Raw genomic sequence first — 19,791 nt, 5'->3', positions numbered from 1 at the left:
TTTTTGTTTTTGTTGGAATGTGTTGACAATAACTAAGGTAAATCCATATGCGTACCAAGTTTCAAAAAATGGCTAAGTGGTTTAGTATTTGAATATCATGAACATTGCGAAAAACTTCATTCTGATTTTAAGTCTTGTGACGAAAAGCTTATTTAAGCAATAGTTTCCCATTGAAATATTGATATAAAGTGAAACTCATAATGTGATGAGTTTGAGCGAAAGTAAATAAATGAACATATTTTTAAAAAAAAAACCTAAATAAATGAATATATGATTTATAAATTTCCTTAAAAAAATCCGCAGATTCTAACCACCTGCAGAATACGTGGAATTTGATCACACATAAAAATAAATTGGTTCAAACAATTTGTAGATGGTAAAATTAAATACAATGCAGTCTTAAATACGTTCTGTGCCCAGTTTCACAAACATTCTTTAAAAAAGAAATCACTTAACCTAAAATTCTCCATAGAAAAGTATTACCAATTTTAAGGAAGGCTCCTTAACCTAACAGTTTTTCCTTAATTTTTGTAATGCTTTTCTACGAGGAAATTTAAGTTAAAGAATTCCTTTATTTATGTTAAGGAATGTTCGTGAAACTGGGCCCTTGTAAAGCTTATATTAAATGACGTTTCTATTTGTGAGATTTTACATAACTCTATTACATCTACATATCAATAGGAACTAATGGCAGCATTTGTTAGATAGGATAAACTTTGGCTAGAAGGCTTGATTTACGGGAATCACGTAAAACTGACCAATACTACGCTGAAGTATAACCCTACAAGGGATATATTTCATTGGTAGCCAGGGGCGAGGACTGTTTACTTAATATGTAGCTATATATGCTGGTATATTGGAACAGCTCATATGGGCTTCTTACTGACTTGATTGAAACTTTCAATACACTGCAATACACACCAAGTATCATTTTGAGGGAAATGTCGGTAATCATTAACCACTCAACCGATCAAAACGAAGGAAACTGAAAATAAAAAGGACAATAAAATTGAGACCATAATACATGAAGCACAACTTTCATTGCTACGATACAATTATATTTTTATCTATTTATTAATTCATTATTTTGATTATTAACATTCTTGTTAGGCCAAAAATAATATATGTCTATTTTTTTACCCCCGACCCCATTTTGTCTCTCCATTTTTCTACGAAAAAAATAAATGTCGGGATTTTTATCTCAGACTCCGGTTCCGGCCATTACTTAAGATTGAAAGACATTAAAAAGAAACTCCCGACCCACCGACCCCATTTTTTGCAAATGTTACCCTGAACAGACATATATATTTTTGGCCTTATTGAAATAATCCAAAAAGTGTTTTCTCTACACTAAGTCAATAATATATTACCTCATATCATATGCATTTATTACTGTACATAACGTGCATTGTTCGCCCGTGGCTACACAGCTATGGTCATTGACTTGTGAAGACGTTGTCAGTGTCCGAGAGAAGAACATGTGATGGACATTTGACAAGTTTAAACACTTCCGACATTCAACTCTGGACATCTCCAGTTGATTTACCGTTTCTGGTCCTTGGTGAAGAGCCCGCGATACCACAAGAGCAGGTGTAAAAGTCTAGGCATACATGCATTGCCTAGATTTATCGTTACTGGTCTAAGAGAGTTTCCGTGTTATGTCATCGGAACAATTAATGCTTTAGAACGGGCTCACATAAAGAATTGGGATTGTTAATGTTGTTTCTCTTTTAATTTTTATTTAATTTTTATTTATTTTTTATTTTTTGTTATATATATTATAGCTATATGTAGTTATATTCATATCAGTGTAGGATATTTTTTTTTATTATTATTTTATTTTATTTGCTTTTTCCACATAAATGTATATAAAAGTACTACAGAGACAGATTTAAAAAAAAAAAAAAAAAAAAAAAAAAAAACATCGCTTTCCCACTCACTTTTTTTCTTAGAAGAAGTATATTGGTCCTGTAAATTTAGTGTTTTGAACTCCAAGAGTTCAAAAAATTTTCTAGGATATTTTAATCCCCTGTTTAAGCTAGAGATATTGTGCACACATATAGATCACTTACTTGATCTTGTTAAACATATTAATTAAGTTGATCAAAAGTAGTGGTATAGTAGTGGACGAATTTGCTTTCCTGTATATTATATTAACCCCCATATGACACGGTCAAAAAGGACTCAAAGGGTCAGCTTTTGTAAAATGGAATAATAACTTAATTCGGTACCGCAGATTTTTTGTGATAGTGACGCTTAACAGAGATAGAATTCATCTTTATTTTAATGTGGTTGTTTTGTGTTTGTGAGACTTTAAAGATGCTCCACCGCTGACAAATGGTATTTTTTCACTATCAAAAACAGGAGCATACTGTTTAGTATTTTTCTTCAGTTACAAATGTTACTTACTTTACACCATTACCAACATTGAAAAGTTTGAGCTTCTAATTTTACTTTAAGTTAAAAATATGAAAAATAATTAATTGCATCCCGAAAAAATTCCTTGGCACTATATCCTATGTGGAATGAAGTACTGATTGCGCATGCACCAAAAGCAAAATAAGCTATTTTATATTATTTTTTGTGTTAATTAGACATATATATACACGATTAAACACCTATTATTGTTCAAATGATGTATATCATTTATGCTCTGTCGGCGGTGGAGCATCTTTAAATTTCCAAATACATTATTTTTTCGATAAAAAAAATAAAGTTTTAAATCATTACTTATCGAATTTTGTTAGATTCAATTTTTTTCAATGCAAAAACTTATGTTTACAAGAATATTTATGGGTGACATGAAATGAATGATATTTGGATCTTATGTGACACATTTACATGTATAATCTTAGAATCGTGATAGATAAACGCACATTTATGTGTAGGTTTTTGAGCTGTTGCGTAGAAAAAAATGAATCCGGTTTTTATTCTCCCCATCACGTTACAGAACATGTATCTGTAAAACTATTCCGTCTTTGCATATTACAGAGTTAACTCCCTTGCGAGTAGGTTTCCATTGTGACGTCATTATTTTATGGGCGCAATTTACGTAGTTTTCTCCGAAAAGCATGACGTTACGCTCGCAAACATATGACGTCAAAATCAATACCTACTCGCAAAGGCAGATAACTGTGTAATATGCAAATACAGAATTATTGCGTCGAGAGTTGTAATGTTTCTTCAGATACCATTTCATATTATTTTATCCTTGTAACAATATTGAGTGCAAAAATATTGATATGTTCAAATGGGTTATGATTATTTTTAGGAAAATGAATAAAAATCGTCTCAAAAAAAGAAAATTCTTAAAATTAAAAGAGTCCATGTGTTCTGAGAAAGCGTTGAATCACTATTCCATCGGCGACAACTATTAACAGGTTTGTTCTGGTCAAATCAGAATTTTACATGAGGTTGAAGGTGACTTCATCACCGCAAGAAACCTGAATATTTTGACTTCCCAATTATTGATGGTTGTCGGCCATGAAACGTTCCCTGTCACAATGGCCATTGTACCCGATATTTGTCTATTCTTGATATTTTTTTCTTAACATCATTTCATATGTCATATCCTAATCAATGTAATAATATTTATTGTTAAATAACATCCATGTCTTTGGGCTTAAACTTTGATTTGTTTTTGTGTTTTTCAATTTCCAATTTTCCAATTGTCTTTCATAAAAGTGCTCTATTTTTCGTCTTAATAAATAAGATTTCAACCATTATTTATTTAACTTTGTTAGATTCAAATTCATTTTCATCTACGCAAAAACGTATGTTCACACGAATTTCAATGAGTCATATGAAACGAATGATATTTGGAGCTAATGTGACTCGTTTATATCTTAGAATCGTGATGGATAAACATACATATATATGTAAGCTTTTGTGTAGATAAAAATAGATTTGAATCCGGGTCTTAAATCCACCACCACCACCATCACTTAAAAAACAATAATCCGTAAAACTATCATTACGTTGTAAATGACAATATTTCCTCAGATACCACTTCTTATTATTTTAACATTGTAACAATATTGAGTGCAAAATATATTGATACGTTCAAATGGGCTATAATTATTTGGTGGAGGGGACGAATAAACATTGTCTCAAAAAAATTATATTTAACAGTTATTTCTTTGGAGAATTAAATCCGGATACTCTGGGAAAGTGATGGAACACTGCTTCATCGGCAACAACTTTTGATATTGTACAGGTTTGTGCTGGCCAAATCCGAATTTCACATGAGATCAGACCATAAGAATCCTGAACATATCGACTTCACGATCATTGATGGTTGTCGACCATGAAACGTTTCCAATCAATCTGACGGCCATTGTTCCTGATGGTTTCTATTCCTCATGTTTTGTTTTTTCTTTGCAATATTTCATTTGTCATCTCCTAGGCAATGTAATAAGCATGTATTGTAATCTAAAACAACTCATGTCTTTGGACTTAAAATTGAACTTTTTTATTTGCCCGTTTTGTGCGTTTCCAATTGTCTGTTATAAAAGAGCTGTATTTTTCGATTTTGAAAGATAAATTGTGAAACCATTATTTATCTTTGTTAGATTCAAATCCATTTTTATCTACGCAAAAAGCTATGTTTACATTCTAAGATTTTCGATGAGTCACAAGAAATGAATGATATTTGGATCTTACGTGACTCATTTATAATCTTATTATCGTGATGGATAAACATACATTTATATGTAAGCTTTTTCATAGATAAAAATTGTATTTGAATTGGGTTTTTATAATCCCTCGCCACGTTAAATAACAAGAAAACGTAAAAAATATCATTGCGACGTAAATGACAATATTTCCTCAGATATCACTTCTTATTTTAACATTGTAACAATATTGAGTGTAAAATATATCGATACGTTCAAATGGGTTGTGATTATTTGGTAGGAAAATTAATAAAAATTTCTCAAGAAAATGAAATTTCCCAGAAACAGAAAAAAAGAGTCTAGGTATTCTGGCAAAGCGATGGCTAAATGTTTCATCGGTAACAACTATTGACAGGTTTGTTCTGGTCAAGTCAGAATTCCACATGAGATCAGAATTTGATTTCATTCAACCATAAGAAGTAGAAACATTTTTACTATCGTTGTCCACCACGAAATGTTCCTTTCATCTCAGTTAATCTGAGCTACCATTGTTGTCTATGTTCTTAAAAGACGACCCCCTCCCCTGTATACATTGTGTTGTGTGTGTGAATGTCTGTGTGTATATTTTGGAGGCTGCGGTATATCCATGTTGTGTCTTTTAATAGTGGACTTATGTCTATTTTATAGTGTTATTTCACTGAAGCATGCCGCCTAAGATAATGACGAGACTTGCCGAAAAAGCAAAAAAAAAAAAAAAAAACAAACAAACAAACAAACAAAAACCATGAAGATTAAGAGAGATTTTGATATGCTGTTTAACACAAAAATTACCAACATTTTGAAAATTACAATACTTATAATGCATAGGTTTTAATTTCACAAAGCCAAATAAGAGCAGTATTGCCATAAATCTTATATTTACGTTTACAAAGCTGTGAAATGTGGACATACAATCAAAACAAGAAACTAATTAGTGGTCTACAATTGCATTGCACATTGTATTAATAAATATAAAAATGACTTCTTCAGAAATGTTTTCATTTAATTTAACCATACACGAAACATAAGCATGTGTTGTTTGTCGATGTTCATAAAGCATTACGCATGTTTGGCAGTGAATTTGAATGGTTTTTACATTTTGTTTCATCAAAACATATGGTCTTCAATAGATTACTGAAGAAACAGTTATATATGGCACACATAACTAGCATCTTGTAAGTTTACTAAAGTATGTTAAAGATGCACCTGGTATATGGACGTCGGGAATAATTTATATTTGTGAGCATGGTGAAAAAATAAGCCAACTTCACTCAGCACACAGGTAAAAATATGACATCAGAGCGATTTACGTCTGTATAATTACAATACATGATTAACATGCATGTGCAGACGTAATGATTAAAACGCCCGAGGCTGACTCTGTACATATCTGTATACAGAGTAACATCCACGCATTTACTTCAACACAAGATGTAGTTCGTTTTTCTTCTCTAGTGTATCCCTCGCGTAGCATAACTTTGGTATAAATTAGCCTACATATGTATTCAACGGAACACGAAATCGTATACATACATCGATCTATATAACTATACCTAACCAGGCATTTGAGAAAACATACCTAACAAGACCTTTGAGAAAAAACACCACCCAACAAGACGTTTGGCGTTTGGGAATAATATACTAGAACATCACTCAATATGAAGATGAAAAAACACAATACAAGATCATGTTCTTTGCGTTTTTTATTAATTGTCTACGTTGATTTAACGATGAAAGACTGTCTTTTATTATTTACGATTATCAAAGTGTATAAAACATTGAATCATCTGACGTAAACAAATCATTTCGTGTGAATTGCTTTTTTTTCTACGTTAATGAAATGCTGAAAGAATGTCCACTATTATATACGATCTTTATATAATAATAATAAACACAGAATCACCTGACGAATGCTGGTTTTAACGTAAACAAAGAATTTCTCGTGTATGTTACTGTAAATGTATTGTTTAGAGGTAATCATATTTAAGCAATAAACTGTTACCAGATTGGGATATACATATTGTACAGTTGATATGAAGCCAATCCGGGTGGAAGATACATTTATGTAAATAGAGTGGTGCCAGTTAATGCGTCGTGAATATTTATATATATATTCCAACGGGATTGGCTTCATATCAACAGTATACCCCATCCTGTAACAGTTTATTACTTATTAAATTTTCATTCAAAACATTTATCATAAAATCACAGGAAAATATCGTTTGGTTAAAAAATATTTTTATTTAAGTAAACTCATACAAATACATTTGAAACTAAGATTGGAAACCAAACAAATACCTTACATTAAAGTTATGTGCCCAGGGGCGTAGTCAGGGTTGAAGCAATGCGGATGCAATGTTATGTTATTTACTGCCGAATCCTCTCCAAAGCAACTTGTCACTGAACAGTCCAAACAATCCAGGAAACCGGATAAAAAAATCCTACAACTCAGCTTTTGATATATTTTACAATGAGGCAGTATATAAAATCCAAATAAATACTGAAAATCAGGATTCTCGCCCCTGTATTTCTGGATACTTTTAGTATTGTAGATGTATTCAGAATATAATAGTTAATTTAATTCATGCCTTAGTATAACCATTTGTAAAGGAATAAATGTTGATAACACAAGTATGGTGCAATATTTAACAAAGTGATGATAAATACAGTGATATTTTCAAAATCGTCTATACACGACTTCATTTTTCTATTCATCAGACACCCTCTCTTTGGCTCATTCCACTCCATAGAATTACTCCCTTCTCTTTCTCCAGCTCACTCACTCACTCACTCACTTCAGCATCACCTGTCATCTTACAAGCTCACTCATCAGCTCACCACGACTAGTCACCCATACTACAAAAACGGGACACAATCGTTGGTATTTGTATCCTATGAGAAATAGCCTAGCCATAGCATATTAGGGACCTCCGATCCACCCACCAACGAAAGAAACAGGAAGTGTACATAAGTAGATGTACAAGTGTAGTAACACTCTACATTTACGTCAGGGCAATCAGACGGGAAGGCCAATCAGGGTTTAGGGGAGCTTTGATTACACCTTGGTACATTATGCACCTGTGTTTGAAAGAAGAAAGAAACTTACCACCAGAAATGAACTTCATTATATATAGCAACTAAAATCGATCTTGCTAATTATTAATATTTTTATTACATATATCTCTGCATCTCTACCCAAAATTAACGTTTAGATATTTAACAGAACATCTTAAAGTAAGTTTATAACATTCATAAATTAACTTGGATTCATGTCGTCACTTACAAAGTGGAGTTGGACTATTTTTCATTTTATGTTATTTCTCTGTGAAGGCAATTCCGGTAACTCTGATTTCTTTATGGCGATTACGAACTATACTACTAACCCCTGTAATTGTCGCAACCAATAGTGTCAACAATGGATTAAACAGGTCTATGATAGTTTGGCTTGTTACAATGATGACATACGGTAATATTTTCTTATTAAGTTATGATGTATTATTGATTATTAAGTTATGATGTATTATGATTATGAACTGTTTCAAGAGGAAAAGTATCGCCGATATTCATGTACGAATCATTACACATTAATGTATATACACCAAAAAGTAATGCATCACACATTATAGTGATTCAATATACATCAATGAATATAGATGAGTAAATAATACATTAAAAACACCAATATCCACCAACAACAGGAGTGGTGAATGTGGTTGGTAATGTTGCCAGAATCGGTCGTGAACGCAGAAACAACGGAAGATTTGTGTAATACATCACAGGAGGCCAACTAAATGAAAATGGATGTTGTCATGATTTTTTTGTGTTTGGTGGATGGACTGATGAGTATAATTAACAGTCGTATGATTTTAAAAAAATACGAGATTTAAAAGATTATTAAAAAATATAGTAAATATATCGATTTTTTTATAATTTTTTAAATCTCGTATTTTTTGAAAAAATATCACATGACTTTCATATATACTCATCAGTCCATCCACAAACAAAACAAATATGACAACATCCATTTTCATTGAGTTGGCCCACTGTGTAATACATGTATGTCTTATGATATGGACATAATGGCTGTCAGGTGTAGGGCGAATTCGATAGATAAAAGTAGCCAAAGAAAATGATACAGTTATCATATAGTCTGGAGGGAATGCAACAAGTTCAATAAAACACATGAGTAATTGAATAATGAAACTTTTTACATTTGTAGATCGATCTGCTATTCCAAAGTCCTAACAGATATAACAATTGATGAGGAGATCCACATGGGCTCGAAAGCTACAGATCGATGAAGACAATAGGAATGTTTAACTATCAAAAAACATCTTTAAAAGGCTTCTTTTAATCATGTCGTGGCCAGAGGTATATTCTAACCATCATTGTCTTGAACAGATAAGAACATATTTATAAAGCTTCTTTTACTCATGTCGTGGCCAGATTTTTGGTCTTCCGTGTTATTAATGATATAAAAGCACATTTTTGGAAGTTCGACTCAAAGAAATTTCGATGATAATGCTAATCTGCATGTCATAATATTGGAAAAAAATGCATACATGCACAACATTTTGACATAGTCTTATATCCGAAACGGTAAAAACCCATACAAAATATATGATAGAAAAGCTAAACTGTAAAGTTCTACGTAAAGCACATCTGAGCATAACGAAGTTAATATTAACAAATGTAATAGATAGAAAAAATACATCATATAGGAAATAATATCTCCCTCAAACGGCCATGATCCAGCAAATGGTTTGCTTCCGATTTTTTTCCGGACAAACTGATTTATTGAAAAATATTTAGCCGTTAAAGTATTATTAACATTGCAAGCATATTAACTTGATATGCACTTATGTACTGTTCTACTATAATTAATGAACTGAAATAAGTCATAAAACTGCCATTTCCATTTTTTATCTATAAATGCAAATTGACCGATTCGATCGGTCTAACCGTCTATATAATCTAGTCCTTCAATTATAGATGAAACATACCATACCAAATCTAGGTCAATCATAGACGAGACCTACCACTCCAAATATAGGTCAATTTTAGATGAAAACTAAAACAACAAATCTAGGTCATGAAACCTACCACACCAAATCTAGGTCAATCATAGACAAAACCTACCATACCAAATATAGGTCAATTACAGACGAAACCTACCATACCAAATCTAGGTCAATCATAGACGAAACTAGCTACCATACCAAATGTAGGTCAATTATAGATGAAATCACCATACCAAATCTAGATCAATCATAGACATCATCTACCACACAAAATCTAGGTCATGCAAAACCTACCATACCAAATTTAGGTCAATTATAGACGAAACCTACCATACCAAATCTAGGTCAATTATAGACGAAACCTACCATACCAAATCTAGGTCAAACAGACAAGTGTACTATATAAAGTCTTAGCCAATTAGACACCTGTTACAATTATGTAACGTATACAAACTAATAATGTGCTGAATCTGTTCAATTATAGACTCAGCAACTCAAAACACTTTAAATAGGAGTATGACAAGAGCATTCTTTATATAGTATAACTTCTCCAAATGGAATGTTGCCAGGACCAGTATATTTGGCCGGTATACCCAGGTTCCAGATTATACAGGTTTTCTTCTCTATAATTAAGAACGTAAATACTATACATTTATGCCAAAATTGACAAAGATAAGACAAGGACCCATTCCGGAAAGTTCTATTGTATATATAAAACAGGTAAATCAAATTTCAAGTTTATGAATGTTAATTTCAGAGAATCAGCAACAAATTATAGAACCTACTACCTGAATAAATCTCGAAAAAATACCCGTCTCCTGCCCGATGAGATGGTCTCTTCTGAATCATAGTTTCCCCTACTTTTTCAATAACCTGTATATCTCTGAGTATCCTAGTGTCTAATATAGCAGGTTTAGCAGACCATGAGTATCCAGGCAGCCCGTGGAGGACCACAGCACACAAATTTTCATTAAAAGAGTAATAAAACACACACAACAGAAACTGTCTTCAGTCTTTTTATTTCATATTTTTATGATGTCACATTCAGCACCAAAACGACAAAGCATACAGCTAAAGTATCCATCTTATTTACATACAAGGTCAACATCTACTTTACCTTTTCAATCACAATTTCATTTGAATCATTTATTGCATCAAAACTGAGTATATGGTATCATGTTTATTAATTTCAGGACAAGCATACAATTCAATTTCATTTCTTGTGTTCATGATTGTCAATCATGTTATTCCTGCTTGTATGAATACGATCATGCAATTCAATGATCACTTTATAATCTTGTATTCTATTTCATTGATTGAAAAAAACATTTCAATATCAACATTTAATTTAATTCTCTTCACTCCAATCATCAAGAAACATTTAATCACGGTCTTAGAAATAGATTTCGCTGCATTTTCTTAAGAAAATCAGTTAAGAACAAAAACTTAATTGATGTTAACCACTTGTAAATATTTAAAGGCCCACTACTTTTCCATATTTTTTATTCTTATTTTTAAAATTTAGAATGTGAAACGAGATCGATAATTTTGTAGAGTATAATAAGTTATTAGCCTACTTTTAATACTCCCTTTAAACAATTTAATTAAAATAAATAAAATATTAATTTTCATAACGCGGGTCGTCTTATGTTTCCCGCCGCCGTCCTGAATACTGCGCAGTTGTTGAATATAACTGCGCCAGACGGCAAAACAGCGAATTGAATCTCCACAATTATCATAAATTACGCAGGAAGTCTTTCATATGTTTGGTGTTGTAGCCTCATCTTAGGCCTCATTTTCTTGTGTTATTAATGATTTTAAGAAACCTTTAAATTTTGCTCTGGAAAGGTAGGGGGCCTTTAATGTATATTGCATTCCATTTAGTCTGGCAATTCTTCAATTACTCAAATAATTCATACATTCCTTGAATATTGGTGATGATGATGATGATGATGATAATGGTAATGATGATGATGATGATGATGGTGATAATGATGATGGTGATGATGATGAGGAAGATGATGATGATGATGATGATGATGATGATGGTGATAATGATAATGATGATGATGAGGAAGATGATAATGATGATTGTATCATGTTATTAATGAAACAGAACAGAAATAATGAGAAGCTGAAATGTCTGCTGTCACGTCTTTTCGTTGAATCTTGGAAGAACGGGTAGAATGAGATTTCCAAATGAAGAGTCTTGTGTGATAAAATAGCCCACAGAGTTGGCATTCGCATGCTGTAAAACAAACATAAAAACATATACGTTTATGTATATTTCATAACTATTGTCACGAGATTTGAAGTTGGACCAGATGATATTTTTGTAAATATTTTAGGAAATCTATTATAAAAAGATTGTGTTAATGCCTTTGACATGTATAATTATGTTGTACATTTGATCTATATATATGTCCTAACTCAATGGTTGTAAAAACAGTTGAAAGAAAATTTATTTATTTGATATCCTAATACCATAGTATTAAAGAGTTTGGTAAAATTTATCTTATTGATGGAAGAAAATAGTTTATTTTGTAAAATATTGAACAGATGAAGGAATAAAATGTGTACCACCAAAGATATATACCTCTGAAACGTGACCAACCAAAGATAAAACCTTCTACAAGATTACCCTAAATCCCTACAATATCTACCACCAAAGATTACGGTAAATCCCTACAATACCTACCTGTAAAGCTGCTCTCTGAGCTGGAGTCATGTGTTGCGTCTCCATCACCATGCTTATCTGTAAACACAGCAAAATAAGGTCATGTCAATAAATAATATTTCAAATGTAAAATACATTTACTTTCCTACAATGTCATAGAAGATAAGCTACATCATATACACTATGTAGGTATAAACCTTATTTACCTGTAATGGTTTATTGTGACCGTACAGAAGCAGAATCTAAGGAGTGCAATGTGTCCACCAGATCACATGGTGTATGTATGAAAGCTTTAGTGAGGAGCCAGATTCACATGCTTTAAATTCCGTCTTTGCATATTACAGAGTTAGCTCCCTTGCGGGTAGGTATCGATTGTTACGTCATTATTTTATGATCGCTATTCACGCCGTTTTCTCCGAAAAATATGATGTTACGCTCGCAAACACATGACGTCACAATCAATACCTACCCTCAAGGGCAGATAACTCTGTAATATGCAAATTGGGAATAGGAGCAGCAAGAATGTTGGTATCCAGCCATAACGATAACTAAAATGTTCACCACTTCCTCTAGATTAAATTTATAATTACATGTGATGTCCTTAGATGTGTTACACATGTTTTACACCATGACATGGCTAAACAAGCCATTATTTTATATGATAAACCTAACAAGAGGCCCATGGGCCTTAACGGTCACCTGATGATTTGAAACAAGAGGCCCAGAGGGCCTGTATCGCTCACCTGGTTTGTAATGCCAAATAATTTTCTGAATACAGGTTCATTGTTTCTTTTCTGAAGGAATTTTAATATTTACCTCTATTTCCCCTATTGGGCCCCACCTCTCCTACCCCCGGGGGATCAGAGCCAAAATTTATACAAGTTCTGTTCCCCTTCCCCCAAGGATATTTCTGGCCAAATTTGGTTACAATCCATGCAGAACTCTATGAGAAGAAGTGATTTAAAGGATTTACCTCTATTTCCCCTATTGGGCCCTACCCCTCCAGCCCCCGGGGGATCAGAGCCAAAATTTATACAAGTTCTGTTCTCCTACCCCCAAGGATGTTTGTGGCCAAATTTAGTTACAATCCATACAAAACTCTTGGACAATTAAGTAGCAATTTAAAGAATTTACCTATAATTCCCCTATTGGGCCCTGCCCCTCCTGCCCCGGGGACCAGAGCCAAAATTTTTACAAACTCAGTTCTTATTCTCCCAAGGATATTTCTGGCCAAATTTGGTTACATTCCATGCAGAACTCTATGACTAGTAGCGAATTATAGGATTTACCTCTATTTCCCCTATTGGGCCCCACCCCTCCTGCCCCCAGGGGACCAGAGCCAAAATTTATACAAGTTCTGTTCCCCTTCCCCCAAGGATGTTTCTGGCCAAATTTGGTTACAATCCATGCAGAACTCTATGAGAAGAAGTGATTTAAAGGATTTACCTCTATTTCCCCTATTGGGCCCCGCCCCTCCTGCCCCCGGGGGGTCAGAGCCAAAATTTATACAAGTTCTGTTCCCCTACCCCCACGGATGTTTGTGGCCAAATTTGGTTACAATCCATGTAGAACTCTAGGACAAGTAGCGATTGATAGAATTTACCTCTATTTCCCCTATTGGGCCCTGCCCCTCCTGCCCCCTGGGGGTCAGAGCCAAAATTTATACAATTTCTGTTCTCCTACCCCCAAGGATGTTTGTGGCAAAATTTAGTTACAATCCATACAAAACTCTTGGACAATTAAGTAGCAATTTATAGAATTTACCTATAATTCCCCTATTGGGCCCCGCCCCTCCTGCCCCGGGGACCAGAGCCAAAATTTTTACAAACTCAGTTCTTATTCTCCCAAGGATATTTCTGGCCAAATTTGGTTACATTCCATGCAGAACTCTATGACTAGTAGCGAATTAAAGGATTTACCTCTATTTCCCCTATTGGGCCCCACCCCTCCAGCCCCCGGGGGGGCCAGAGCCAAAATTTATACAAGTTCTGTTCCCCTTCCCCCAAGGATGTTTCTGGCCAAATTTGGTTACAATCCATGCAGAACTCTACGACTAGTAGCAATTTATAGGATTTACCTCTATTTCCCCTATTGGGCCCCGCCCCTCCTGCCCCCGGGGGGTCAGAGCCAAAATTTATACAAGTTCTGTTCCCCTTCCCCCACGGATGTTTGTGGCCAAATTTGGTTACAATCCATGTAGAACTCTATGACAAGTAGCGATTTAAAGGATTTACCTCTATTTCCCATATTGGGCCCCGCCCCTCCTGCCCCCGGGGGGTCAGAGCCAAAATGTATACAAGTTCTGTTCCCCTTCCCCCAAGGATGTTTGTGGCAAAATTTAGTTACAATCGATGTAGAACTCTATGACTAATAGCGAATTAAAGGATTTACCTCTATTTCCCCTATTGGGCCCCACCCCTCCAGCCCCCGGGGGGCAAGAGCCAAAATTTATACAAGTTCTGTTCCCCTTCCCCCAAGGATGTTTGTGGCCAAATTTTGTTACATTCCATTCAGAACTCTATGACAAGTAGCGATTTAAAGGATTTACCTATATTTCCCCTATTGGGCCCCGCCCCTCCAGCCCCCGGGGGGTCAGAGCCAAAATTTATACAAGTTCTATTCCCCTTCCCCAACGGATGTTTGTGGCCAAATTTGGTTACAATCCATGTAGAACTCTATGACAAGTAGCGATTTAAAGGATTTACCTCTATTTCCCCTATTGGGCCCCGCCCCTCCTGCCCCCGGGGGGTCAGAGCCAAAATTTATACAAGTTCTGTTCCCCTTCCCCCAAGGATGTTTGTGGCAAAATTTGGTTACAATCCATGTAGAACTCTATGACTAGTAGCGATTTAAAGGATTTACCTCTATTTCCCCTATTGGGCCCCGCCCCTCCTTCCCCCGGGGGGTCAGAGCCAAAATTTATACAAGTTCTGTTCCCCTTCCCCCAAGGATGTTTGTGGCCAAATTTTGTTACATTCCATTCAGAACTCTATGACAAGTAGCGATTTAAAGGATTTACCTCTATTTCCCCTATTGGGCCCCGCCCCTCCTGCCCCCGGGGGGTCAGAGCCAAAATTTATACAAGTTCTGTTCCCCCTCCCCCAAGGATGTTTGTGGCCAAATTTGGTTACAATCCATGCAGAACTCTATGACTAGTAGCGATTTAAAGGAAATGTTGACAGACAGACGGACGGACGGACGGACGGACGGACGACGGACGACGGACGACGGACGCCGCGCCATGACATAAGCTCACTGGCCCTTCGGGCCAGGTGAGATAAAAATTAGTTACCAAGGTATATGTCATTTACTAGCCAACTGATGTCTTTTGTTCATGAAATAAGAACATAGATCTGATAGGTCTACATACAAAGTTTCACTAAGATTGGTGCATATTAACTCAGAGTATCATGTTCACAAGGTTCAATAATTAGTATCGCAAAGGGCAATAACTCCTTAATTAAGTTAGAGTCAAATCAAATGATTTTTGAACTCGTCCGAGATCTTTCTAATGTTAGTCTACATGCAAAGTTCAAATTATGCTGGGTACTTATTTCCTCAAGTTATCGTATTCACAAGGTCAAATCATAATTATTAGTGCAAAGGGCAATAACTCCTTAAATTACTGTTAAATCTAGTTCATTTTCAAAACTGTCAAAGTAATTTCTGATGTTAGTCCACATACAAAGTTTCAATAAGCTCAGTCGGTTCATATTTAGTCATCCTGTTCACAATCTTCAATTATTACTATTGCAAAGGGCAATAACTCTGTAAGTTACAATAGAATTCAGCTGATTTTCAAACATGCCCGAGATATTTTCAATGTTAGTATAGATCCAAAGTTTCATTGAAATCGGTTTATATTGAGTCAAGTTATCGCGTTCACAAGGTCTAATAATAATTATTCGTGCAAAGGGCAATAACTCCGTAACTTACAGTTGAATCACGCTGATTTTTAAACTCATCTGAGATATCATTCCAATGTTAGTCTACATACAAAGTTTAATTAATCTTGGTTTATATTTACTCAAGTTATCGCGTTAACAAGCAAATGTTAACGGACAACGGATGATGGACGACGCACGACGATGGACAAAAGACTTTCGCAATAGGTCACCATAACCTCTGGTCAGGTGACCTAAAAATCCACTGAAGAAAAGATGGTTACAATTTTTTTCTATATATTAATTAATTTTTGATAGGATTTTTTACAAGTGGACTCAGTGTCAGAAAAACAACATAGAAAATTAATTCCTATCGCTAATCAATGACCTCACTTTTTGTGACTTGGTTAAATTTACACCTTTAGGACATTTAAATCCTCAGAATTATATGATCACTTCTAACTACCTTTGTAATGAGTACGTGTAACAAAAAAAATCTACTTTTTATTATCTTTAAAATGCCTGCACAATAAATCAATCACTAAAACACATGTTACCTGTCCAATACATCTCTAACCTTTGACCTTATTATACTGATCACACAAACAGTTACTTATACAAACCGTGTAAGAACAATTTAACGCTGCATTATACTTTAATAAAATCACTGGTGACCTTTAGGAAAGCAATGTTCAGGTGGCCACAGACACAGACTTTTGAATGACACATGGATATGTGACTGACATTTATACTTTGGAGACAGGGTGTCAGACAGCCGTTAAGTTGTCCAGATTAACAATATACATGTACTTACATTTGATAAATGAGAGGCTTGCTGATTCACTGAACTTGCTACACTGTAAAAACAAATTTCATAATTAGATCAAATGTTATACATTCTAAAATTACAATTATACAGATTCTACTTTCAATGCTCGATCAAGCTATAAATAAAATTACAATCTATACAAGATTATACTTTAATCAATATTGAAATTGGTATTCCTAATTTACCCAATAAACCCAATCTTATCCCTTGATAAGAATATCCAAATCTTTAGTTACGTATGTAAATACATTAAAGATACAAACCGTTTTTAATTCATTATCTTGCACTTTTTTGATAGACGCCTTATCTACATTTCACTGTTTCTTTGTTAGATATAAATGTTGTGCATGAAAACCACTGATGTAAATCTCTTGAAGTAACAAATATGAGTACATCGAGAAACAACTGTCAACAATCACAGTTTGTTATTTAAATTTATTTAAACAAACTATCTTTATGTACATTTCAGTACTAAGTAGCAACTAGCCTTTAATATGTATATTTTGTATGTATGTTTGGAGAGGGCTTATCCATAAGTTGAAAGAACTTATACCCAATTCTTTTTGTCAAATACCAAAAAAAGGCAAATAAAATATGTTTAAATCAATCTTAACCTATTTGACACATGACCATGAATGAAGGTCAATATCATTTATTTGAACAAACTTGGTGGTCCTTCATCACATCGCTACAGGCCCAATATCAGGTCTCTGGTGGACTTGGTTATATTTTATTTTACAAAGTTGTTTAAAAGGAAAAGGTGCATGTCTTATGGATGGACTATGGACGCCGCATCATGGCATATTGACTACATGTACTATATAACCTATTCAATAATGTAGTATACAGATACAAATTGATATACATGTAGTAAATATTCAATTAATTTGAAGCATTTTTTAAATCTTGCGTCAATAGAAATGATGACTAGAGGTTCCTATAGAAATCTAAATGAATTTAAATTTGACATAATTCAAGTAAAATTTTCATTTGTTTGTAACAATCAATTCGTAGTCAATTGTTTTGGTGATCGACTGTTTTATTTATAACCAAATATAAACATGAACTGAACATAAACAATCTTCTAATTCTAAGAAAGGAGCAGTTGATTATGAATTTACAGAGCTGCATGAACTGATACATGTCATTCGATTTTAACTTACCCAGGTCCCATAGTAGCACCACTGGTGGCTCCATTTCCTCCTCCACCTCCACCACCACTTCCTCCATGAGTCTGCATTCGTAACCTCTTTTTCTGCTCCTCCAGTTGTTCTAATATCTTTCTGTTCTTATGTTCTATAAATTGAAATGATTATTTTTTATTATGATTTGTCTCTTTTAGGATTTCTTTCAAATATGATAATTTTCACATCAAAAACAAGATTTTTGGAACCAATCCTTAACTCATAACAAGATACACTTACAATATTTTAATTGATGGCAATGATAACCTGTCAAATTATTAAAGATTTTTTTTTTATTATTATTATTATTTAATTTAAAGATACCCTATTGCTGGGTAATGAATGATGGTTGTTAGGTTTTCTTCAGTTACTCTGGCTTTTCCATCTTCTTTAAACCTGGCACATCCTTAAATGAGGCCTAGCTAGAGAATGGTAATAGCTAGGACATCAAACTTTACAAAACCAGGCAGGAGTTCTGACCTGGCATCTCCAATTGGAGCAATGTACCATTGTTACCAAACAATGAACCACTTATTCTGATCTGGTTACAATGTGCATGACTTCAAAAGAGGACAAGTGTGTCAAACTCATTGGGAGGTACTATATATTCATGGTCAGAGTTTGCAGTAATGTCATCCCCATATCTTTTTATAAAGCACAGAAAATGAAAAGGATACTATTTTTTTAAAGTTTTATTTTTTTAAATCACTTCCATACTAGGGGGAGCCTATTACATATGTGTATTACACTTCTGACATACATTTACATAGTTCACTAAACGTGTATGTATATTAGATTTTTTTTTACTTTGCAACATAAAAAAAAAACCCAATTAATGTATATGTAGGATGTTTAGCAGGCTAACACTTACAGAACCAATACAGGTACTGTACTACTGTTTCTTTTAATTCCGCTACAACAGTATGGCTTATTAAAGGGTTGATCAATTCATTGGCTACATGAAGCTCAACCAGTTGAGCATCTGGCTAGTGTTCGGAGGTCCCTGGACCCAACCCAGGTCTGGCAGCTACATTTTCTACTCTTCTGTTACAAGGGAGATAATTCTGCAGTTAGAATTCTGGACAAGTTTGTTTCAATTTTAGGAGTTACATTGCTAAAAAAACTTGTGCTATAAGATACATACAGAGACATGTTATAAAGACTGTTGTGTATCGGTAATGCTTATGTATACCTATCGTCCTATAGAGCAAACTGGCTAAAGCATTTTCACAAAAAAGGAAAACACTGAAACAGTCAGTGCGTGGTGGCAATATTTTAGACTACAGACATAAGTTATGTGTAACTTTTTAGATTTCTGGTCTACTTCATGAAGTGACATTCTAAAAACGTATGTAATCTTATGATTTATTTAAGTTAAAGCTTTCTATCAGTAATACCTTGTCCAGACCCCGGTGGTTGAAAAGCCATTTCTTCTCTTCGTCGATTTTCGTCTGCAACGTGCCCCTTGCAACATTGAAAATAAAGTCTCCCAAATGGGGAATGTAACGGAGTTTCTGATTGGTTATGAGAAATACTTAAGCCAA

The 19,791-nt window shown here is 34.2% G+C and overlaps 1 protein-coding gene across 1 annotated transcript; it reads right to left on the bottom strand.

Moving 5' to 3' along the window:
* Positions 1 to 10,675: 10,675 nt before the first annotated feature.
* LOC138325068 (SOSS complex subunit C-like) lies at positions 10,676 to 19,746 on the bottom strand. Its single transcript, XM_069270449.1, has 5 exons — positions 19,645 to 19,746; positions 18,227 to 18,359; positions 17,049 to 17,091; positions 12,372 to 12,428; positions 10,676 to 11,921 (listed from the first exon to the last, which is right to left on the bottom strand). Exons 1-5 carry the CDS (start codon positions 19,673 to 19,675, stop codon positions 11,823 to 11,825), a joined length of 363 nt encoding a protein of 120 aa, XP_069126550.1. The 5' UTR covers positions 19,676 to 19,746; the 3' UTR covers positions 10,676 to 11,822.
* Positions 19,747 to 19,791: the final 45 nt, after the last annotated feature.

Source organism: Argopecten irradians, chromosome 6 (genome assembly GCF_041381155.1).
Source record: "Argopecten irradians isolate NY chromosome 6, Ai_NY, whole genome shotgun sequence".
NCBI classification, from domain to species: Eukaryota; Metazoa; Mollusca; class Bivalvia; order Pectinida; family Pectinidae; genus Argopecten; species Argopecten irradians.
This window is presented reverse-complemented; position numbering and strand designations above follow the sequence as displayed.